Genomic DNA, 23,255 nt, shown 5'->3' on the forward strand with positions numbered 1-23,255 from the left:
CTTATTCTTGGTGATAATTATTGTGTATGGGTCAGGCGAACAGCTTGGACCTGCTATTATTTACCTAGTGATCCCGCCACTAATACACTTCCTGTCCTAGGGTGACAACACACACTCACTGCCTCTTTGGAGAAGAAGCGTTGTCACCCCAGCCTGCCTTCCTGATTAGAACTACAAACACCTGCACCTCTCCTCTTCTCTTCATTGCATAGAGGGGTGTTGCTTTGTAGTTTACAGACGATAGCTGAGAAAGCTGATAATGATGTTTAAGATCTCAGCTCAGTGCACAGGAACTTAATCCGGCCTTAGATCGATTCTCAGCCCGTTCAGCAGGGACCAGCTGAGATTCCATCCATCTATGGGCAGACTGGTTTTACTGAAGTTGATCCATACAACCAGCCTGTCTGATATTTTGCATGAGATCACTGAGAGCGGCTATAGCCACCAGCAGTGATCATTGTGTTCTGCCAGCAGGGAAGGCTCCCCACCAGCAGAACACAATCCTACAGTAGGAGGGATTCCTCCTTTAGCACTTGGGTGGTGGAAGGAAATAAAATTGTATAATCTATAGCTTGCTTTACAAGGACACTGAATTTCTGACAGGATTACCAGGTATTGTTCTGTACCTGTACTAAGCCTGAAAGAAACAAAGAGAGCTAATGCAGCCCCAAAATCTAAGGACTTCACAGGAATATGTGACATTTTGGTCCTTGGGTGTGATAATGCAGTGTAAGACTTCTGACCACTAGAGGGCGATGTGGTTGAAGGAGCCTTCTTGGGGGAATTGACTGCTCATCGGGGGTTGGGTTCACCAAGCTTTGTTACCGTTTTCTTGTATCAATCAGAAACACTAATGAATGTCTTTTTCCCTTTTCAGATTCCCAAGGAAGAGTGTCACGGAACCATGAACCAGACATACAACAACAGATAAGTGAAAATAAGAAGGCTTTATTGAAAATCAAGCTGTAAAGCAAAAGTCCAAACGGATGGCGAAACCGAAGCAGAGTCCTTGCGAAGCCAGAGGTCAGGAACCAGGAGGGTAGTCAGACGAAGCCGGAATCAGGAACCAGCAGGGTAGTCAGACGAAGCCAGGATCAGGAACCAGCAGGGTAGTCAGACGAACCCAAGATCAGGAACCAGCAGGGTAGTCAGACGAAGCCAGGATCAGGAACCAGCAGGGTAGTCAGACGAAGCCAGGATCAGGAACCAGAAGCAGCAGCAGTCTTAGAAGCATGTGAACACAGGAGGACCAAGCAAGGAACTGAAGCCACAGACCTCCTATATATATGAGCTAGGCATCCAGCTCCTCCCAGTGGGAAGGAGGAGCCGCAGGGTGGGAGGCTACAAGAAACCCAGAAACCAAGATGGCCGCCAGCACATGTCAAACGAAGGAGAACAGCAAGAAGGTAAGACCATGACAGTACCTCCCCCTCAAGGGCCCCTCCTCCGCGGAGTAAAGAACGGTTTCTGAGGGAAGCGTGCGTGGAAGGCTCGGAGCAAGGCAGGAGCATGGACATCTGCGGAGGGAACCCAGGAACGCTCCTCTGGACCATAACCACGCCAATGAACCAAAAACTGCACCCGACCGCGGACCAGGCGTGAGTCCAGGATATTGCTCACCTCATACTCCTCACGATTGCCCACTTGGACCGGACGAGGCCGAGGAACCGAGGAAGTGAAACGATTACACACCAGTGGCTTCAACAGGGAGACATGAAACACGTTGGAGATCCGCATGCCAGGAGGAAGCGCAAGGGCATAGGCTACCGGGTTTACCCTGCGAAGCACTCGGAAGGGACCAACAAAGCGAGGCGCCAGCTTGGGAGTGGGCACTCGAAGGTTGAGGTTGCGGGTGGACAACCATACACGGTCTCCGACCTGGTAGGAAGGAGCAGGCGCTCGTCTGCGATCAGCCTGGAGTCTCTGGCGCTGCGCAGAGACCTCAAGGGACTTCTGGATCTGTACCCAAGAAGCACGTAGGACGGAAAGGTGATCCTCCACAGCCGGAATATCCTGGGGAGAGAATACCTCCGGTAACACGGCAGGTTGGAACCCATAATTGGCCATGAAGGGAGACGTCCCAGAGGAAGAGTTCGCCGCCGTGTTCCTGGCAAACTCAGCCCAAGGCAGGAGGTCAACCCAATTGTCTTGGTGATCGGAGACATAGCAACGAAGGAATTGCTCCAAGGCCTGATTGGATCGTTCTGCGGCCCCATTGGACTGAGGGTGGTAGGCCGAGGAGAAGGAGAGATGAATCCCCAACTGGGAGCAAAAGGCGCGCCAGAACCTGGACACAAACTGACTCCCCCGATCCGACACAATCTCCTTGGGCAAACCGTGCAACCGGAAGACCTCCCTGGCAAAAATCGTGGCCAACTCCTGTGCAGAGGGTAACTTCTTGAGAGGAACACAGTGGCACATTTTGGAAAACCGATCCACAATCATGAGAATGACCGTATGGCCTCGGGATGCAGGGAGGTCCACAATGAAATCCATCCCCAGGTGTGACCATGGGCGCTCCCCGGTGGCTATGGGTTGCAGAAGGCCCAACGGAAGGTGCCGAGGGGACTTACTCTGGGCACAAACGGAGCATGCCGCTACATATGCGGCGATGTCGGAACGTAGGGAAGGCCACCAGAACAGACGTGAAACAGCCCAGGACAGCTGATTCTTTCCAGGATGCCCCGCGGTCTTGGAGTTATGGTAGGTTCGCAACAACCGAGTGCGCAACTCCTCAGGCACAAAACATCTGCCGTTGGGTCTCCCAGAGGGAGCACCAGATTAAGCCGCCAAAATCTGCTCACCCAGGGGAGAGGTCAGGCTGGTGCGAATGGCGGCCAGGATCTGATTCGGAGGTATGACCGAAGTCGGAATTGACTCCTCCCTGGACAGGTCGGAGTACTGCCGTGATAAGGCATCCGCCCTGATGTTCTTGGAACCGGGTAGGTAGGAGACCACGTAATTAAAACGTGACAAGAACAGAGCCCATCTGGCCTGACGTGGTGTCAATCTCTTGGCCTCAGAAAGGTAGGTCAGATTCTTGTGGTCCGTCAGGATGAGGACCGGAACCACCGAACCCTCGAGCAAGTGCCTCCATTCTTTAAGGGCCTGCACGATGGCCAATAACTCCCTGTCACCAATCTGATAGTTGCACTCCGCGGAAGACAGTTTCCGGGAGTAAAACCCACAAGGAAGCAGAGGACCCTCTGGTGTTCTACGCTGAGACAGAAGGGCGCCTACTCCCGTCTCAGATGTGTCCACCTCGAGGACAAAGGGCAACCCAGGGTTGGGATGCGACAGAATCGGAGCCGATACAAAGGCGGACTTTAGAGCCTCAAAAGCTCGGATGGCCTCGAGCGGCCAGACCTGGGAATTACTGCCCTTCCTGGTCAGATCCGTGAGAGGCTTGGCTAGCATGGAAAAGTCCCTGATGAACTTCCGATAATAATTGGCGAAGCCCAAAAAGCGCTGCAGGGAGCGAAGACCACTGGTCTGGGGCCACTGTAAGACAGCCGAAACCTTCTCAGGATCCATGGAGAACCCCTCAGCGGAAATGATGTAACCTAAGAAGGTTACCTGGGATCGGTGAAATTCGCATTTCTCAAGCTTACCGAACAGCTTGTTCTCTCGTAACCGTTGCAACACTCGTCTGACATCCAGAATGTGGGTCTCCATGGATTAAGAATATACCAAGATGACATCCAAATAGACCACCACACACTGCTGCAACAGGTCACGGAAAACATTGTTGATGAATTCCTGAAAGACTGCGGGCGCATTGCACAACCCAAAGGGCATAACCAAGGATTCATAATGACCAGTCCTGGTGTTAAACGCGGTCTTCCACTCATCGCCCGCCTTGATCCTTACGAGGTTATATGCCGCCCTCAGGTCGAGTTTGGTAAAGACCGTGGCCCCTTTAAGGCGATCGAACAGCTCGGAAATCAAGGGTATCGGGTAAGCGTTCTTGATCGTGATGCGATTGAGACCCCTGTAATCGATGCAAGGCCTCAACTCACCGCCCTTCTTTTTCACAAAGAAAAATCCAGCCCCTGCCGGGGACGAGGATTTGCGAATGTGTCCGCGTGAAAGCGCCTCCTTCACGTACTCCTCCATGGCCTCATTCTCCGCTACCAACAGTGGATAGACTTTGCCACGAGGAGGAACGGCACCAGGTTGTAACTCGATGGCACAATCGTATGGGCGGTGCGGAGGTAGGGCAACCGCGCGCACCTTATCGAATACATCCCGGTACTCCTCGTATTCAGGAGGCAACAGAGAGTCCGAGGAAGTACACAGCAACTTGACAGGCCCATGGATGCAACTAGCCCCACACTGCGGTGACCACGAGAGAATCTCGGCCGATCTCCAATCGAAAGTCGGATTATGCTTCTGGAGCCAGGGGTACCCCAAGACCACCGAGTAGTGTGGAGACGAAATAACCTGGAAGCAGACCGACTCTCTGTGAACGGCACCAATGGCTATCCCCACTGGAAGGGTCTCATGAGTCACGTGTGGCGGCAGAAGGGGTCTGCCGTCTATCGCCTCAAGAGCCAGTGGAGAACCTCGAGCCTGCAGAGGAATGGAATTGGCGGCAGCGAACACACTATCAATGAACAAACCACCAGCACCAGAGTCCACCAACGCCTGGGTCGTCACCGAGCCCCCGACCCAGGAGAGGACAACAGTGATCAGTGGTTTGTTAACACGGGAAACCGGGGACGAGGAGACTCCACCCAAGATCTGCCCCCGACAGGATCTCAGGTGCGAGCGTTTCCCGGACGGTTCGGACATGCCAACCGAAAATGCCCACCGAGACCACAGTACATGCATCGGCCCTCGTGTCTCCGGAGTACCCTCTCCCCCTCGGACAGGCGAGCAAACCCCAGCTGCATGGGTTCACCCCCAGCCAAGTCATCCCCAGGAGGCGTGGGAGGAGAGGGAGGCACGGGTGGGACAGCAAAGGTAGGCGCCAATCTGTTAGGAGGCCTCCGCAGACTCTCCTTAAAGGAAGGTCTCTCCCTGAGTCTGGTGTCAATCAAAATCAGGAAAGAAATAAGAGACTCGAGCTCCACTGGTAGGTCCTTAGCTGCAACCTCATCCTTCAAGGCATCCGAGAGACCATGAGAGAAAGCAGCGACCAGAGCCTCATTATTCCAGCCCACCTCTGCTGCCAGGGTACGAAACTCAATGGCGTATTCAGCTACGGATCGTGAACCCTGTCTGATGGACATAAGGAGCTTCGCAGCAGAGGCAGCACGAGCCGGCACATCGAATACCCTCCGAAGAGAAGCAACAAAACCGGAAAACTCGGCAACCACCGGATTGTTGTTCTCCCATAAAGGGCTGGCCCAGGCCAAGGCCTTGTCCGAGAGCAGCGAAATTAAGAAGCCCACCTTTGATCTCTCAGTAGGAAAGGCATGTGGCAGCAACTCGAAATAAATGCCCACCTGGTTAAGGAAACCTCGGCACTGAGTTGGCTCTCCCCCAAAGCGCTGTGGAAGGGGGGCAGAACCGGTCATACCCCGAAACACCGCAGGCGCAACAACAGGTGTCGGGGTAGACTCTGGCACAACAACCGGAGCGGCAGTAGGAGCGGGCCCAGGAGCGACAACCGACCCATCGGCAACGGGAGCGAAATGAGCCGTGCGTTCAAGCAGGGTTTGCAACGCCACGGCGAACCGACCCAACAGGTGATCCTGCTGATCAAGTCTGGCAACCAGCGTGGGTAGCGAGGATGGCCCTGTACCGTCAGAATTCATGGCTTGGTCCTAATGTCACGGAACCATGAACCAGACGTACAACAACAGATAAGTGAAAATAAGAAGGCTTTATTGAAAATCAAGCTGTAAAGCAAAAGTCCAAACGGATGGCGAAACCGAAGCAGAGTCCTTGCGAAGCCAGAGGTCAGGAACCAGGAGGGTAGTCAGACGAAGCCGGAATCAGGAACCAGCAGGGTAGTCAGACGAAGCCAGGATCAGGAACCAGCAGGGTAGTCAGACGAACCCAAGATCAGGAACCAGCAGGGTAGTCAGACGAAGCCAGGATCAGGAACCAGCAGGGTAGTCAGACGAAGCCAGGATCAGGAACCAGAAGCAGCAGCAGTCTTAGAAGCATGTGAACACAGGAGGACCAAGCAAGGAACTGAAGCCACAGACCTCCTATATATATGAGCTAGGCATCCAGCTCCTCCCAGTGGGAAGGAGGAGCCGCAGGGTGGGAGGCTACAAGAAACCCAGAAACCAAGATGGTCGCCAGCACATGTCAAACGAAGGAGAACAGCAAGAAGGTAAGACCATGACAAAGAGGTACTTGGAAGAATAAATATAGCGCAACATTTGATCTGCAACGAGAAGAAGATAGGGAGGGAGGACCAGGAGAACTTTGTAGGCTTTTCCTACATCAGCGAAGGTCTGAAGCCGTAGCCAATGGCTTCATTTCCAGCACCATCAGAGGGCCATTAACGCATATCCACAGGCTTATAAAACAGACAGGAGGGGGGGGGGGCACCCATCTATATGTAGACTGTTGCAGCAATGAAATAAGATGAAAAGAAAACTCTCAAAAAGTGGTGGAGCGCACCCTGCATCTCATTGACGATGACATCACCACGTTGGGGGGCGTGGTGACATCATCCTTGGGAATCCCTGAGCCTTTACCAAAAGCCTCTCAACCCACAGGATGCGGCTTGTGCTCCACCACTTTTTGACTACTCTCCCTTCCGAGAGTTTCGGAGGCTTTCAGCAAACGCTCCAATATTTTCCTGAGGATGACATCAGCATGCTGGGGGGCATATTGACATCATCCTTGGGAACCTCCGAGCCTTTGTCTTGCAACCATGGGATGCGATTTGCGCTTCGCCACTTCGTGACAGCTCTTCTACTCAAGCCCAACTACATGCCAGGGCTGCTTTGCAGACACAGCCGCTTGCTACCCGCTTCCTGCCTAACAGACCAGCTACCAGCCTGCAGGACCCTACAAGAGAAGCCAAATCATCAGGACCACAGGTGCCACAGCCTGACAGCTCTCCTGACAAGATCATCACCATCCTGGCCCTGCTCCGCAGACACAGCTGCTTGACTTTAACCACGCCCCTGAAGCCCCTTCCAGCATTAACGTAAATCAACTATTGCGGGGATGTAGTAGAGTTCAGTTTGTTCCCCAGTAAAGAGGGGGTGCCCAGTTGGGCCTCATTGCTAGGTTTAGGAAGCTCCTAGCATCATGGGACAATTTACTACATGGACTTTGTCTGATGGAAAAGGTGAAAACTTTATATAAAGAGCGCCAATGTTTACTCTACACCATGGATGGTTGATCCAGGGAATAATCCGATCGCCTTCGGGGGTCAGGAAGGAATTTTTTCCCAGTTGGAGCGAATTATATCATGCTGCACAAGGGTTTTTGCCTTCCTCTGGATCAACTGTGTGTTCCATAACATCCCATCGCCTACTAAGACCCAAGTCCCGTACATACAGAAGAAACCGCCAAGCTTTGTGCCCAGTGTCATAAGACACAGTGAAACCACCAAGAATGTCTTCCCTGTAGGTGCAGAGATTTTATACTGTAACCGCTAAGCTTTGCTCTGTATGTATAGAGAGAATAAAGATGAACTTTTAACTCCAATTCATTCTGGAAATGTATTTTATTGTAGTTGCTTTTTTATTGTATGGAAGCCCCAACTATGGGGATGTGAAGCACACTTTAGCCATTTACATGGGGCAGAGGAGACTTTTTGCTCTGGCATGCTCTATGAGGGGCTATTAGTGAGCTGGTATAGGAGCCTTGTGATATCTATAACCAATTCAGTAATAAATTGAAGGGAATTAATTATTGCCAAATGAAAAGTAGTGAACTTCACTCAGCAGAATTCACAGTGGAGTGGAATCTCATCTGTAGCATATACATGAAGACAACGCAGCCTCAGTTCACCAAGCTATAACACATGTGATTTCTAAGGCCCCTTTCACACTGTCCGCTCCGTCGTCGGACTCCATTTTTCTCAGCGGGGGATTGATCCACCGATCCCCCGCTAAGCAGGCGGATGGCAGCTCCGACTCCGCTCTGTGTGTGGAGACAGAGCTGTCAGGTTCTCGCTGTCCTCTATGAGAGAATCGGATGAGAAAAGACCGCCTGTCCATTCTCATCCCATCCAATCCGCCAGACGGATGGAAAATAGGGTTTCCATCCGTCCGGATTCAACGGATAGGATCGGATCGGATGTCAGGGGACATGTCTCTGCTGACATCCAATGCCCCATAGAGATGCATGGGGCATCCGTTCAGATCCGCCTAAAAAAACTGACAGGCGGATCTGAACGGACCGTATGTGTGAAAGGGGCCTTATACTGATTTTTTCAGTCATGTGCTGGTGGTAATTTGTATTCTCATTGGCTCTGTTACTAAAAAACATTGAATAGTATGCAAAATAATAATCATTACCGCTTGAACTGAAAATTAATTGAGCCTTATGTGGCCTAAAAAAGAATGCCAAGGACTCCCAGCATTTCCCTAATTAGATGACATTTTTCACTGTGTCCCTCTGGCATTACTGGGGTGACAAATTGCCTCAGCATTAGTGTCTGGAATAAATGGCTCGATGTTATGTAACTGGTACAGAAAAAAAAAAAGAAAAAAGACGTAGGAAATTGTGCCATTCACTTAGCCAAAATGATATCAAAAATTGGTTTTAGAATAAAAGCATAGCAAGAAATACGGAGAATTTATCAAGGAATTCTTATTGGTTGGCTGGGAAACATGCGCATGGCTCTGAACACACAATCATGGCTAGGCGCATGCCTGCACACGGAAATGCGTCTCTGTATGCCCAAATGTGAGTGCATTTCCACAGCCAGTATTGGCATCTGATTAAGGACCCGCCTTTTTCTGACATTTGCTCTTTGAAGGTAAAAATTTGTATTTTTTGGTAGACAATTACTTAGACCCCCCAAACATTATATATTTTTCTTAGCAGAGACCCTAAAGAATAAAATGGCAGTCATGGAAATTTTTTATCTCACACGGTTTTGTGCACCTGTTTTTCAAACGCAATTTTTGGGGAAAAATACACTTTAACCACTTCTGGACAGGAAGGATTTACCCCCCTAATGACCAGGCCATTTCTTGTAATTTGGCACTGCGTGAATTGAACTGACAAATGCGCGGTCATGCAACGCTGTACCCAAGCGAAATTTACCCCCTTTTTTTCCCACAAATAGATTTGATCACCTCTGCGGGTTTTTATTTTTTTGCGATATAAACCAAAAAAAAAGACCATAAATTTTGAGAAAAAAATGACATTTTCTACTTTTTCTTATAAAAAAATATCCAATAAACTCAATTTTTGTCATACATTTAGGCCAAAATGTATTTAGCTATATGTGTTGGTTTGCGCAAAAGTTATGGCGTCTATAAACTATGGTGTATATACTGGAATTTAAGCAGCTTTTACTTTCTGACTGCCTATCTCATTTCTTGAAGTGCTAAAATGGCAGAGCAGTACAAAAGACACCAGACACGGCATCTCACCAATTTATAAGATATTACTGATGTTCACTGGACTGGAAAGGCCGCCATTTATCAAAGAACAGGAAGGGGAATTAGGGGCACGAATGAATGATCAACAATTAAGAAAAATGATAAAAATGGTACATGGCTCTGCAGGGGATGAAAGCACTACAGAAATGAATTATAAATGTTTTTTCAGATGGTACACCAGATAAAGCGCATAAGTATCAAATAGGAAAATCACCAAACTGCTGGCAAGGATGTGAAACAATAGGAAATATGGCCCACATATGGTGGGACTGCCCAAAAATAAAGAAATATTGGATAGAGGTATTAGTATTGATAAAAGAGATTACAAACCTAGAAATTTCAGATCGGCGGGTTTCCTTATTCCACAATACGGAGATCCCAATATAACACTATAAAAATACTATAATCCCACTGCTAATGAATGTAACCAAAAGTTTAATTCCTAAATACTGTCAGGAATATGAGTGCCCCTCAGTAGGAGTACGGCTAAGGAAGGGTGAATATAGATACAATACGGAACAAATGCGCTGTAGTGAGAGTGAGGAGAGTGGAAAATATATGAATATTTGGAACTGTTGGACCGAATATAAAAAAAACAAGGAAATACGCGAAAGGATTGGAGTTTGAGGTTTAGAAGATTGACACCGGGAAAGAGGAGGGGATTAGGGAAATGGAAAGGGGAGGGAAATGGGGAGGAATGCGGGGGGGGGTAAGGATGGGGGTGAAGGGTTTTCTATACTGTCAATGTTTTTGTGGTAAGGAAATATTTTAAAGTTTTGTATTCGATTTTTGAGAATTATTAAATCTATTAAAAAAAAAAAAAAAAACAGGTGTGTGGACCCAAAAACCCAGCACAGAGATTGGATCAGCACAGTCCCAAGGAGATATAAGAGGCTGTCAGGTGGTCAGTTTTAGGACCATTGTCTCTTTAAGACACCCAGTCCAACAAGTTTTCCTTTTTTTTTTATTTTCTTTTTTTTTTTTTCTATTTACTTGCTTGAAAATGTGACTAGCGAGTTTATGTATTTGCCAAAGGAGTGAAGGGGACACCATAGAATGTCACTTAGTGATAGTTCCGAGTCTGCTCACATCCAAGATGGTGGTGCCCAGTAGCAGTCTCAGGGATTTCAGATACCATATTTATCGGCGTATATATATATATATATATATATATATATACACACACACACACATCTCAATATTTTACCTGGCTGCCTCGGAGGGGAGGGGGGGGGGGGCGAGTGCCGATTACGCAGAGCCGGGATCTCCTGTTTATTTGGCGCTCGCAGTCACATGTCATATGTCCTGGAATTGGACCAGTGTTCTGTCTATCATAGGAGCCATTCAGGGAGGCGGGACTGTGTGTGACTGCAAGTGCCCAGTAAACAGGAGATCCGTCGGTGTAATCCGGCACTGATCGGGCTGCATTGATGGGCAATGGCGAGGCTGCAGATGGGCAATGATCAGGCTACATTAATGGGCAATGGTGAGGCTGCAGATGGACACTGATCGGGCTGCATTGATGGGCAATGGCAAGGCTGCAGATGGACACTGATCAGGCAGCATTGATGGGCAATGGTGATGCTGCAAATGGGCAATGATCAGGCTACATTAATGGCCAATGGTGAGGCTGCAGATGGACAATGATCAGGCTACATTAATGGGCAATGGTGAGGCTGCAGATAGGCACCGATCAGGCTGCATTGATGGGCAATGGTGAGGCTGCAGATGGGCACCGATCAAGCTGCATTGATGGGCAATGGTTAGGCTGCAGATGGGCACTGATCAGGCAGCATTGATGGGCAATGGTTAGGCTGCAGATTAAAAAATTAAAAAATTAAAAATTAAAAGGTGCATGTTATACGTCTGTGTGTGTTACATGCCGATAAATAGGATAACTAAGCAAGGGAGGCTTTCACAAATAAATTACATGCCAAAAAATACATTCAATGCACATATAATCTTCTATGGAAATGAAGGGTCTGAGACATGATCCCCTTTAGTAAAATTGGTGGTTTAGGCAATGCACGACATTACATGCTTAGATAAGGTGGCAGATATAACAGCAGGTACAGGGCTGTGATACAATGGACTTGCACACACACAATACAATGGTTCTGATCATATGGATTCCATGCAATAAATTGTACTCAGCACTTCCCCTGCTCTGAGCAGTTTGTAAGCTCACCTGAGGACTACAGGAAGAGATCCTGAACACTGAGGGTTAAGCAGAGCTTCCCAGAACTTGTCCAATGAGGAGGCATCAGGACCTGGGGGAGTCAGCGACGTCCGACACTCATGTAAATGGACTGTGAAAGCAGCAAGTCCCACTATATGTGCATCTTTCAGGAGCGGAGTCTGAAATTACCAGGACAAGACGTGTGAATATCTGACCAAAACTGTAAAATTAAAGCCGGAAATAGGAAATATCCTAATGGTTTGTGAACAAGAACAAAACCCTGCAGCCTATAAAGACCCAGAGCTGAAATGTCATATTTCTCCTAAAAAAAACACCTACTGGTCATGTGACTGTAAAATACGATGTCCCCCTTTGCATTATGTAGCACAGTCCCTTGCACTGTAATGCATTCACTTAGATGACGGCCTTCCCTTCCTTCCACTGACCCCGCTCTACTTTTACACATCAATTATTATAGTTATGTATTTATTAAAAGTTATTAATCATAATATGAATTGCAGTTAGTGTAAATACCTGAATCCTTTCCTGAGGTCAGCTTCCTAAAATATCAGGAAGACACATACTAGAAAAGAGAGCCCAGAATCAGTGGCCAATCTGACTCTGCCTTTGTGCACATGTGCACCCGCTACTACTCCTTCATCATAATGGACAGCTTCAATAATAAAGTGAGGGCCAGGAGGGGGCAGGGACAAGAACAACTCGCCATTCCTATTTTTGCTGATAATGCAAGGAGAAACTAGATAATCAGGGGGTGTGGTCAAACAATCATTGAGGATCTGTTCTAGAACAATTTAGAAGCCCTACATCACACACACAACACACACACAGCACACACAACACACACACAACACACAAAACACATACAACACACACAAACACACACACACACACACACTATTGCCAAAAGTATTGGGACGCCGGCCTTTACACACACATGAACTTTCATGGCATCTCAGTCTTAGTCCCTAGGGTTCAATATTGAGTTGGCCCACCCTTTGCAGCTATAACAGTTTCAACTCTTCTGGGAAGGCCGTCCACAAGGTTTAGGAGTGTGTCTATGGGAATGTTTGACTATTCTTCCAGAAGCACATTTGTGAGGTCAGGCACTGATGTTGGACAAGAAGGCCTGGCCTGGCTTGCAGTCTAATTCATCCCAAAGGTGTTCTATTGGGTTGAGGTCAGGACTCTGTGCAGGCCAGTCAAGTTCCTCCAACCCCAAACTTGCTCATCCATGTATTTTTTGCTTTGTGCACTGGTGCGCAATCATGTTGGAACAGGATGGGGCCATCCCCAAACTCCTCCCACAAAGTTGGGAGCATGGAAATGTCCAAAATATCTTGCTATGCTGACACCTTAAGAGTTCCCTTCACTGGAGCTAAGGGGCCAAGCCCAACCCCTGAAAAACACCCCCACACCATAATTCCCTCCTCCACCAAACTTTACACTTGGCACAATGCAGTCAGGCAAGTACCGTTCTCCTGGCAACCCACCAAACCCCGACACGTCCATCGGATTGTCAGACAGAGAAGTGTGATTTGTCACTCCAGAGAACACGTCTCCACTGTGCTAGAGTCCCATGGCGGTGTGCTTTACACCACTGCATCCGACGCTTTGTATTGCACATGGTGATGTAAGGCTTGGATGCAGCTGCTCTGCCATGGAAACCCATTCTATGAAGCTCCCTACGCATTGTTGTTGTGCTAATCTGAAGGCCATACGAAGTTTGGGGGTCTGTAGCTATTGACTCTGCAGACAGCTGGTGGCTTCTGTGCACTATGTGCTGACCCCGCTGTGTCATTCTACGTGACTTACCACTTCATGGCTGACTTGCTGCTGTTCCCAGTTGCTTCCACTTTGTTATAATACCTCGAACAGTTGGCCATGAAATATTTTAATAGCACAGAAATCTCACGTAAGGACATATTGCACAGGTGACAACCATGCTTGAATTCACTGAGCTCCTGAGAGTCCATTCTTTCACAAATGTTTGTAGAAGCAGCCTGCATGCTGAGGGGTTTGATTTTATACACCTGTGGCCATGGAGGTGATTGGGACACCTGAATCCAAGGATTTGGAGTTCGAATACTTTTGGCAATATAGTGTATATAAACATTATATAAATCATTCCATAATGTTCCGGATTTGTCTGTAAAGTCCTAATTCTGTATCTACAGCCATAGTTACTCACCTGATGACACAAGAGCTGCAAGATCCTGGTCAGCAACGCAAAAAGGGCCCTTCGATGGCCAAACAGCATCTTCACATAGAGGGTTGGCCATGGTCCTTGGCTATTAAATGAGAAAAATGTTTATGGTAACAAGGTATTGGGTATCAAATATAATACTGTTTTACTGACAACTAATCCCAAGTGAGGTATGCGGTCTTTACTTTCATGACTTATACAGCCTGCACTTCATATTCTGCCTCAAGCAGAAGCCATTCTGACTAAAAACGTAATTCACTTGTATTTTGTTTATATTGTTTGAGGACTTCTGACCATCACACCTATATGAGCTTGGTGGAAATCCCATTCCAAAACCATGAACAATAATATGGATTTGGCATCTAATGTTCTGGGAAGTCCTAACGGGACACAAGCAGCAGTAAAAATGGATAAAGGATGTAATCTTTCCCCATTTTATCCAAACAAAAAAGTTTGGGTTGGATTTTAATTTCGCAAAACAAAACAAAAAAAAAACATTACAGGCCGACAGATCAGCTAAAAAAGTTTGTGGCCACCTGACCACCACATCTACCACATAGCCAAAAGTATATGCAGAGCACTGTTATTACTCCATCATACATAGACAATGCAGACAATTGTGCTCTTCCAGCCTTGTGGTAACAGTTTAGTAAAGACCCCTTTCTGTTCCAGCATGACTGTGCCCCCCCCCCCCCGTGTACAAAGCCAAGCCCATAAAGACATGACTGTGCCCCCCCCCCCCCCTGTGTACAAAGCCAAGCCCATAAAGACAGGACTGTGCCACCCCAACCCCCGTGTACAAATGTACAAAGCCAGCCCCATAAAAACATGACTGTGCCCCCCCCATCCCCATAAAGACATGACTGTGCCCCCCATCCCCGTGTACAAAGCCAGCTCCATAAAGACATGACTGTGCCCCCCATCCCCGTGTACAAAGCCAGCTCCATAAAGACATGACTGTGCCCCCCATCCCCGTATACAAAGCCAGCTCCATAAAGACATGACTGTGCCCCCCATCCCCGTGTACAAAGCCAGCTCCATAAAGACATGACTGTGCCCCCCCCCCCCCGTGTACAAAGCCAGCTCCATAAAGACATGACTGTGCCCCCCATCCCCGTATACACAGCAAGCTCCATAAAGACATGACTGTGCCCCCCATCCCCGTGTACAAAGTCAGCTCCTTAAAGACATAACTGTGCCCCCCCCGTGTACAAAGCCAGCTCCATAAAGACATGACTGTGCCCCCCATCCCCGTATACAAAGCCAGCTCCATAAAGACACGACTGTGCCCCCCATCCCCATATACACAGCAAGCTCCATAAAGACATGACTGTGCCCCCCATCCCCGTGTACAAAGCCAGCTCCATAAAGACATGACTGTGCCCCCCCCCCCCCCCCGTGTACAAAGCCAGCTTCATAAAGACATGACTGTGCCCCTCATCCCCGTATACAAAGCCAGCTCCATAAAGACATGACTGTGCCCCCCATCCCCGTATACACAGCAAGCTCCATAAAGACATGACTGTGCCCCCCATCCCCGTGTACAAAGCTAGCTCCTTAAATACATGACTGTGCCCCCCATCCCCGTGTACAAAGCCAGCTCCATAAAGACATGACTGTGCCCCCCATCCCCATGTACAAAGCCAGCTCCATAAAGACATGACTGTGCCCCCCATCCCCGTATACAAAGCCAGCTCCTTAAAGATATGACTGTGCCCCCCCCCCCCCCGTGTACAAAGCCAGTTCCATAAAGACATGGTGTGACCAGTTTGGTGTGGAGGAACTTGAGAGTCCTGACCTCATCCCTACTGAACACCTTTGGGATGAATGGAAAAGCTGATTGTAATCTAGGTCTTCTTGTCCAACATCAGTACCTGAACCTCAAAATTCCTCTTTTGATTGAATGAGGCAAGGCTTAAGTCAATATGCCAATGTTGACTTACAGAGTCATGTTGACCTGAAAACTGCAGAATACTGGGTTTTAGACTCAGCAACATGTTAATTATTGATGTTTAGTATCATGTGATGTTCATGCATATGATTTATTGCCAATTTATATGCTGTAATTATATTATTGGTTAAGATACCTCTACCGATGTCTTTTGATTACTGTGATTTGTTAAAAGCCTTTTATCCACTACGTCATTACCTCTTGGGGTTGGGGAATGGAAATAATGACTAGGATGACTAGGATGAATAATTACTCAAGTATATTAGATGAGATGATTGAGAAAAACGCAGAAGACATTGAACTTTTAAGTGTGGAACAGAGAGCAATTAGGAAACAGCTAGAAGTCCAGAATCTAGCCATTGAGTCTATGAGTGCAGCATTGACAGGACTGTGTGAAATGACAGAAGACTATGAATGTTGTACATGGATATATAATACAAGTTTTGAAATTCCAGATTATTATGATGTAATTAGTAAGCATAGGAAAGAGGTCACCAGCCTCCAAGAGAAGGCCAGGAAAATAGCTGAGGAAGGTTGGAATCCTTTCAAGGGTTTGAGTGGCATTGGAGATATTTTTGGAGGAATATTTTTATGGTTCAAGAAGGCTGGTGCTTTAATATTGATGTGTTTACTCTTCCTTCTCTTTCTCTATCTAGTATGGAAATTTGTTACATAGTTACATAGTTAGTGAGGCTGAAAAAAGACACAAGTCCATCCAGTTCAACCTATGATGTGTGTGTGTGTTTGCTAACCGTACATTGTATACCCCTGTATGTTGTGGTCTTTAAGGTGTCCATCCAATAGTTTTTTGAAACTATCAAGGCTCCCCGCTGATACGACTGCTTGCGGAAGAGAATTCCACATCCTTACTACTCTTACAGTGAAGAACCCCTTACGCACTTTAAGGTTAAACCGCCTTTCCTCAAGTTTTAGTGAGTGGCCACGTGTCTTATTGTATTCCCTTACTCTGAATAGTTTGTTCCTTATGCTAGGGTCACCAGTACAGTATTTGTACATTGATATCATATCCCCCCTCAATCGTCTCTTCTCCAGAGAGAATAAGTTCAGTGCTTGTAGTCTTTCCTCATAGCTGATGTCCTCCATTCCCCTAATTATTTTTGTTGCCCTTCTCTGGACTTTCTCCAGTTCCAGCACATCCTTCCTGAGGACCGGTGCCCAGAACTGGACAGCATACTCCAGATGTGGCCGGACCAGAGTTTTGTAGAGTGGAAGAATAATCTCTTTATTTCTGGAGTGAATCCCCTTTTTTATACAACCCAGTATTCTGTTGGCTTTGCTTGCAGCGGCTTGGCATTGCATGCCACTTCCAAGCCTGTTGTCTACCAGTACCCCCAGGTCCCTTTCCATCCTAGACTCACCCAGAGGTTCCCCCCCTAGTGAGTAGCTTGCTTTCTGGTTACTGGCCCCCAAGTGCATTACTTTACATTTTTCTACATTAAACCTCATCTGCCATGTAGTTGCCCACCCCGTTATTTTGTTCAGGTCTGCTTGCAAGATTTCCACATCCTGCATAGAAGATATTGGCATGCCTAATTTAGTATCATCTGCAAATACTGAGATTGTACTAGATATCCCCTCCTCTAGATCATTTATGAATAAATTAAACAGGATTGGTCCCAGGACAGAACCCTGGGGGACCCCACTTTCCACACCCGCCCACTCAGAGTACTCCCCATTAATCACCACCCTCTGGACTCTCCCCTGGAGCCAGTTCTCTATCCAGGTACTCACCTTATGGTCCATACCTACCTTCCTTAGTTTGTACAGTAAGCGTTTGTGGGGAACGGTGTCAAAGGCCTTTGCAAAGTCCAGATACACCACATCCACAGGCTTACCTTTATCTAAGTGGCAGCTCACTTCATCGTAGAAGGTTAATAGATTGGTTTGGCATGAACGATTTTTCATGAATCCATGCTGATTACTACTTATAATACCGTTTTCATTACTAAAGTCTTGTATGTGGTCCCTTATCATCCCCTCCAAAATTTTGCAGACTACTGATGTTAGGCTGACCGGCCTATAGTTACCCGGGATATATCTCGGCCCCTTTTTAAATATTGGTACCACGTTGGCTTTTTTCCAATCAGCTGGCACCATACCTGTCTGTAAACTATCCTTAAAGATCAAGAATAATGGTCTGGCAATCACCTGGCTGAGCTCATTAAGAACCCTTGGGTGCAAGCCATCCGGTCCCGGGGATTTATTTATGTTAAGTTTCTCTAGTTTAGCTCTAAGTCTATCCTCTGTTAGCCATGGCGGCACTTCCTGAGGTGTATTATTTAGTTCGGCCTTACAAGCTGGGTTCGTGTAGCCCCCCGATTCTTTTGTGAAGACTGAAGAGAAGAAATTATTTAACACTTCCGCCTTTTCTCTGTCCTCTGTGGCCATTTTTCCTTTATCATCTTTTATGGGGCCAATGTGTTCTGGCCTCGCTTTCTTACTGTTTATATACTTAAAGAACTTCTTGGGGTTCTTTTTACTCTCCTCCGCTATATGTCTCTCGTGTTCTATTTTAGCCGCCCTGATTTCATCTTTACATTTCTTATTACACTCTTTGTAGTGCTTAAATGCTGCCAATGACCCCTCAGTCTTGTATTTTTTGAAGGCCTTTTCTTTAGCTCTAATATACATTTTTATGTTGGAGTAGCCACCCAGGGTTTAGTTTTGCTCTTTTAAATTTATTTCCCTGTGGAATGCACTGGCCCACCCCCTTGTTAAGTATGCTCTTGAAGCACTCCCATTTTTCCTCCGTGTTCTTTGTTCCCAGGGTTCTATCCCATTTGATATTTTCTAGCAGCGAGCGCAGTTTAGGGAAATTGGCTCTTTTGAAATTCAGTGTCCTTATATTACCCTTGTGTTTCCTATTACTGTAATTAATACTGAAACCAATTGACCTATGGTCACTGTTCCCTAAGTTGTCCCGTATTTCTATATCCGTGAGCAGGTCTGTATTGTTGGTAATCAGTAGGTCAAGTACCGCATTGTTTCTTGTCGGTGCATTCACCATCTGACCCATGAAATTGTCCTGCAAAACATTTAGGAACTGCCTAGCCTTGGCTGCATGCGCGGTTCCTTCTGCCCAGTCTATATCAGGATAATTAAAGTCCCCCATTATAATGACATTTCCCATCCTTGCTGCCAATCCTATCTGTAACATGAGGTCCACCTCCCCCTCCTCCCTCTGGTTGGGGGGCCTATAGCATACGCCCAATATTACCTTCCCCACCGTGCCTTCCCTTTGAAGCTCTACCCATAGGGATTCTGCTTCGTCCATAGCTCCATTATTAATATCATCCCTCATATTTACCTGTATACTGTTCTTAATATACAAACATACCCCTCCCCCTTTTTTACCCTCTCTATCTCTGCGATAAAGGGAATACCCCTGAATGGTCGCCATCCAGTCATGAGAGCTGTCAAACCAAGTCTCAGTTATCCCCACAAAATCTAAGTCCTCCTCAAACATCAGCAGCTCCAGCTCTCCCATCTTGTTGGCCAGGCTTCTGGCATTGGTATACAAGCCTCGTAATTTTGATTGGTTACATTTATCCTCATTTGATGTTTTTAGGCTGCTCTCTTGATTTTTCCCCGTACCCACCCTGGGTATAGGAGCTCCGAACACCCTACCGCTAATGCCCCCATTTCTGCCCTCTGAAGCTTGCTTTCCACTGGCTAATTCTACATCTGTACCCTCCCCCCCATTCCCTAGTTTAAAAGCCCCTCTAACTTTTTGGCCATCCTCGCACCCAGTACGGCTGCACCCACCCCATTTAGGTGCAATCCGTCCCTACCAAAGAGCCGGTGACCGACTGAGAAGACGGCCCAGTTCTCCAGGAACCCGAACCCCTCCTTACTACACCAGCTCCTCAGCCACTCGTTAACTTCCCTAATCTCCCGCTGCCTCTCTGGTGTGGCTCGAGGTACAGGTAGTATTTCGGAAAATACTACCTTGGAGGTCCTAGTCCTCAACTTAGCGCCTAAGTCCCTGAAATCGTTTAGGACTCTCCGTCTTCCTCTGCCTATGTCATTGTTGTTTTTCTAATTGGCAGGAGACACCGCCCTGGGTCTCAAAAGAAAATTACTTTGTAATTTTATTTGAAAGAGGGGATTGTGAGGAAGTGAAGGGGTTAAAACAGAAATATTTCACTTCACAAAATAGTCAAAATTCACTTTGTAAGAAAACAAGGTATCTGTCTTATTTCATAAGTTACTGATAACTTTGCAAGGCTTAGGGCTCTTTCACACGGTCCGCTCCGTAGGCGGATCCGTGTTGCTCAGCAGGGATCGATCCGCGATCCCCGCTGAGCCGGGCGGATGACAGCTCCGTCTCCGCTTGCAGAGCGGAGAGGGAGGTGTCTCAGCCCCCGCTGCCCTCTATGGGGGATTGGATGAGAGCGGACCGCTTGTCCGCTCTCATCAGATCCGATCCGCTCCGATTACTGAACGGATGGAAAAATAGGGTTTCCATCTGTCCAGATTTCAAGCACAGGATCGGATGCGGATGGCAGCGGGTGTCAGCGGAGATGTCTCCGCTGACACCCGCTGCCCCATAGAGCTGCATGGAGGATCCGATCAGATCCGCCTAAAAAACTGACAGGCGGATCTGATCGGATCGCCCGTGTGAAAGAGCCCTTAAGTCAATATGCCAATGTTGACTTACAGAGTCATGTTGACCTGAAAACTGCAGAATACTGGGTTTTAGACTCAGCAACATGTTAATTATTGATGTTCAGTATCATGCGATGTTTATGCATATGATTTATTGCCAATTTATATGCTGTAATGATATTATTGGTTAAGATACCTCTACCGATGTCTTTTGATTACTGTGATTTGTTAAAAGCCTTTTATCCACTACGTCATTACCTCTATAAAAGAGCAAATGGCTCAGAATAAACTTTGAACTTGATGTGATAACTTCACTGTGCTGTGTGGTCTAGTCACTTCAGGTTCCCAGCGCTGACTGAGGCCCTCTACTGGTCATCTAGGAAAACCCAATCACTAACAATAATAATAATAACAACAAAAAAACATAAAATACAAAAAAAACCTAGATCAAGGTTCGATTTAGGTCATTGCCTGAGTTAGTGTTTGGGTCAAGATCAGGGTCGAAGGTCAGGATTTTTTTTTTTTAATTAGTATTAGTGTCAGTGCAGTGTGTTTTAGGTAGGATTAAAAAAGCAAAATGTGCAGTATTGTATCTGGGCTGTACTGCGGGGACAAACAACAACTAACATACACATATGTGGTATTGCAACAATTTTCAGAAGCAGGAGAATTTAACTTGAATTGTTCTTTGAAGGAAGGTTATGGTAGTAGTAAGAAATATACAGGTAAAATTAAAAACATAATTTTTTCACTATTTTCCTTTGCTAATAAATAAAAAACAAAAAGAATTAGGAGATATCAATCACCCCCAAATGAAAGCCCAATTTGTCCTGAAAATTGCAGAATTGTGATTAGGCATTAAAAATTGTTTTACCCTTGTGCACCAAAGGGATAAAGGATTTGGATTGGGATGTCTAATAATTTCATTGACTTATGATTAGAGTTGAGCGGATACCTGGATGTCCGTGTTCGGCCGAACTTGAAAAAAAAGTCCGGGTCCGTGTCCTGGACTTTTTCCGAACTTTACCCAGACACCGAACCCCATTGAAGTCAATGGGGACCCGAACTTTCAGGCACTAAAATGGCTCTAAAACACCAATGGAAAGGGCTAGAGTGTTGCAAATGGCAGCAAAACGTAGTTAAGAGCATGGCGAGTGCTCTGCAAACAAATGTAGATAGGGAAATAACTTAAAACAACAAAAAAAAACAGAAAAATAAAACAATGTTCTTCATCTGTAAAGGACGAGGCCCATATGGAGTAGGAGTGAGGTTGAGGTGGTGGTGGATGTGGCGGTGTCATAGGCGTGCGCACAGGGTGTGCACACCCTAATCACCTAGGGCACATTAGCATTATCGCTCTGTTTGCCAGTGAGGAGATATGAAAGATCTCCCTCGGACCTGCTCTGCCATAAGAGAAGTGCCACACACTTCTATTTCACTTTGCCAGCAGGGAGAGTAATGTATCGGGGCCATGTACATGTAGGCAAACACATGCATGTATATTTAAACTTTGGGGTGCACACCCTAATGCAATAGGCTGCGCACACCTATGGGCGGTGTAGGTGGAAGCGGCAGTGGAGGAGGACGAGGTAGCCAACACTGCTTTTTTTCAGTCATTTTAAATGAGGGTACACCCCAAAAGAGTGAGAAAGAGCAAAAATAGAACAATGGCTGGGTAAGGTCGGTATCCATCTTTATTCTGCACTAGGTACGGGAAAAGTCCCGTGGGATCCATGCCTGGTTCATTTTAATGAACGTGAGCTTGTCCACATTGTCTCTGGACAGGCGGCTGCGCTTGTCTGTGATAACGCCCACAGCCGTGCTAAATACCCGTTCAGATAATACACTGGCTGCAGGGCACGCCAGCACCTCCAAGGCGTGAAGGGCAAGCTCAGGCCATGTGCCCAATTTGGAAACCCAAAAGTTGAAGGGGGCAGACCCGTCATTCACTACATGTAGGCGTGTGCACACATACTGCTCCACCATGTTGGTGAAATGCTGCCTACTGCTAAGACGTTCCATATGAGCTGCTGGTGCTGCTGTTTGTTGTGGTGTGCTGACAAAGCTTTTCCACATTTCGGCCATGCTAACCCTGCCTTCTGAGGTGCTGGCGGTGCCCTGGTTGCGTTGGCGACCTCTTCCTCCTCCTCCTCTGCCTTGGCCTTTTGCTTCCACTGTGACCCCGCTGTCAGGTGGGAATGCCAGCAGCATCGCATCTACCAGCGTGCGCTTGTACTCGCGCATCTTGCGATCGCGCTCCAGTGAGTGAATTAAGGACGGTACCGTTGTCCTTGTAACGGGGATCCAGCAGCGTGGCCACCCAGTAATCAACACAAGTTAGAATGTGGGCAACTCGGCGGTCGTTGTGGAGACACTGCAGCATGTAATCGCTCATGTGTGCCAGGCTGCATAGAGGCAATGAAAGGCTGTCCTCTGTGGGAGGTGTATCGTCTGTGTCCTCTGTATCCCCCCAGCCACGCACCAGTGATGGCCATGAGCTGGCCTGGGTGCCACCCTGCTGTGAACATGGTTCCATCTCCTCTTCCTCATCCTCCAGAACTGTGCCCCTGCTGGACAATTGTGTCCCTGGCGTTTGTGTGTGCAGGAACCCATCCTCGGAGCCCCTTGCAAATCACTGCCCTGAAAGCCTTGGAAATGTTACCTCTTCATCCTCCTCCTCCTCCTCCTCCTCATCCTGTGCCACATCCTCTTCCATCATCGCCCGAATCGTTTTTTGAA

The 23,255-nt window shown here is 47.3% G+C and overlaps 1 protein-coding gene across 1 annotated transcript in view; it reads right to left on the reverse strand.

Annotated features, from left to right (window-relative positions):
- The window catches only part of FANCA (FA complementation group A), a gene marked incomplete at its 3' end in the record, with an annotated part of 185,566 nt that overhangs the window by 68,181 nt on the left and 94,130 nt on the right, over positions 1-23,255 (reverse strand). The window contains exons 25-26 of the mRNA XM_082257122.1: positions 13,922-14,021; positions 11,722-11,891 (exon numbers count right to left, since the gene is read on the reverse strand). Coding sequence (XP_082113248.1) covers positions 11,722-11,891; positions 13,922-14,021 — 270 coding nt within the window. The remainder of the gene's footprint in view (positions 1-11,721; positions 11,892-13,921; positions 14,022-23,255) is intronic.

The sequence above is a fragment of the Pelophylax lessonae genome, assembly GCF_965119305.1.
Source record: "Pelophylax lessonae genome assembly, chromosome: 4".
Lineage (NCBI taxonomy): Eukaryota > Metazoa > Chordata > Amphibia > Anura > Ranidae > Pelophylax > Pelophylax lessonae.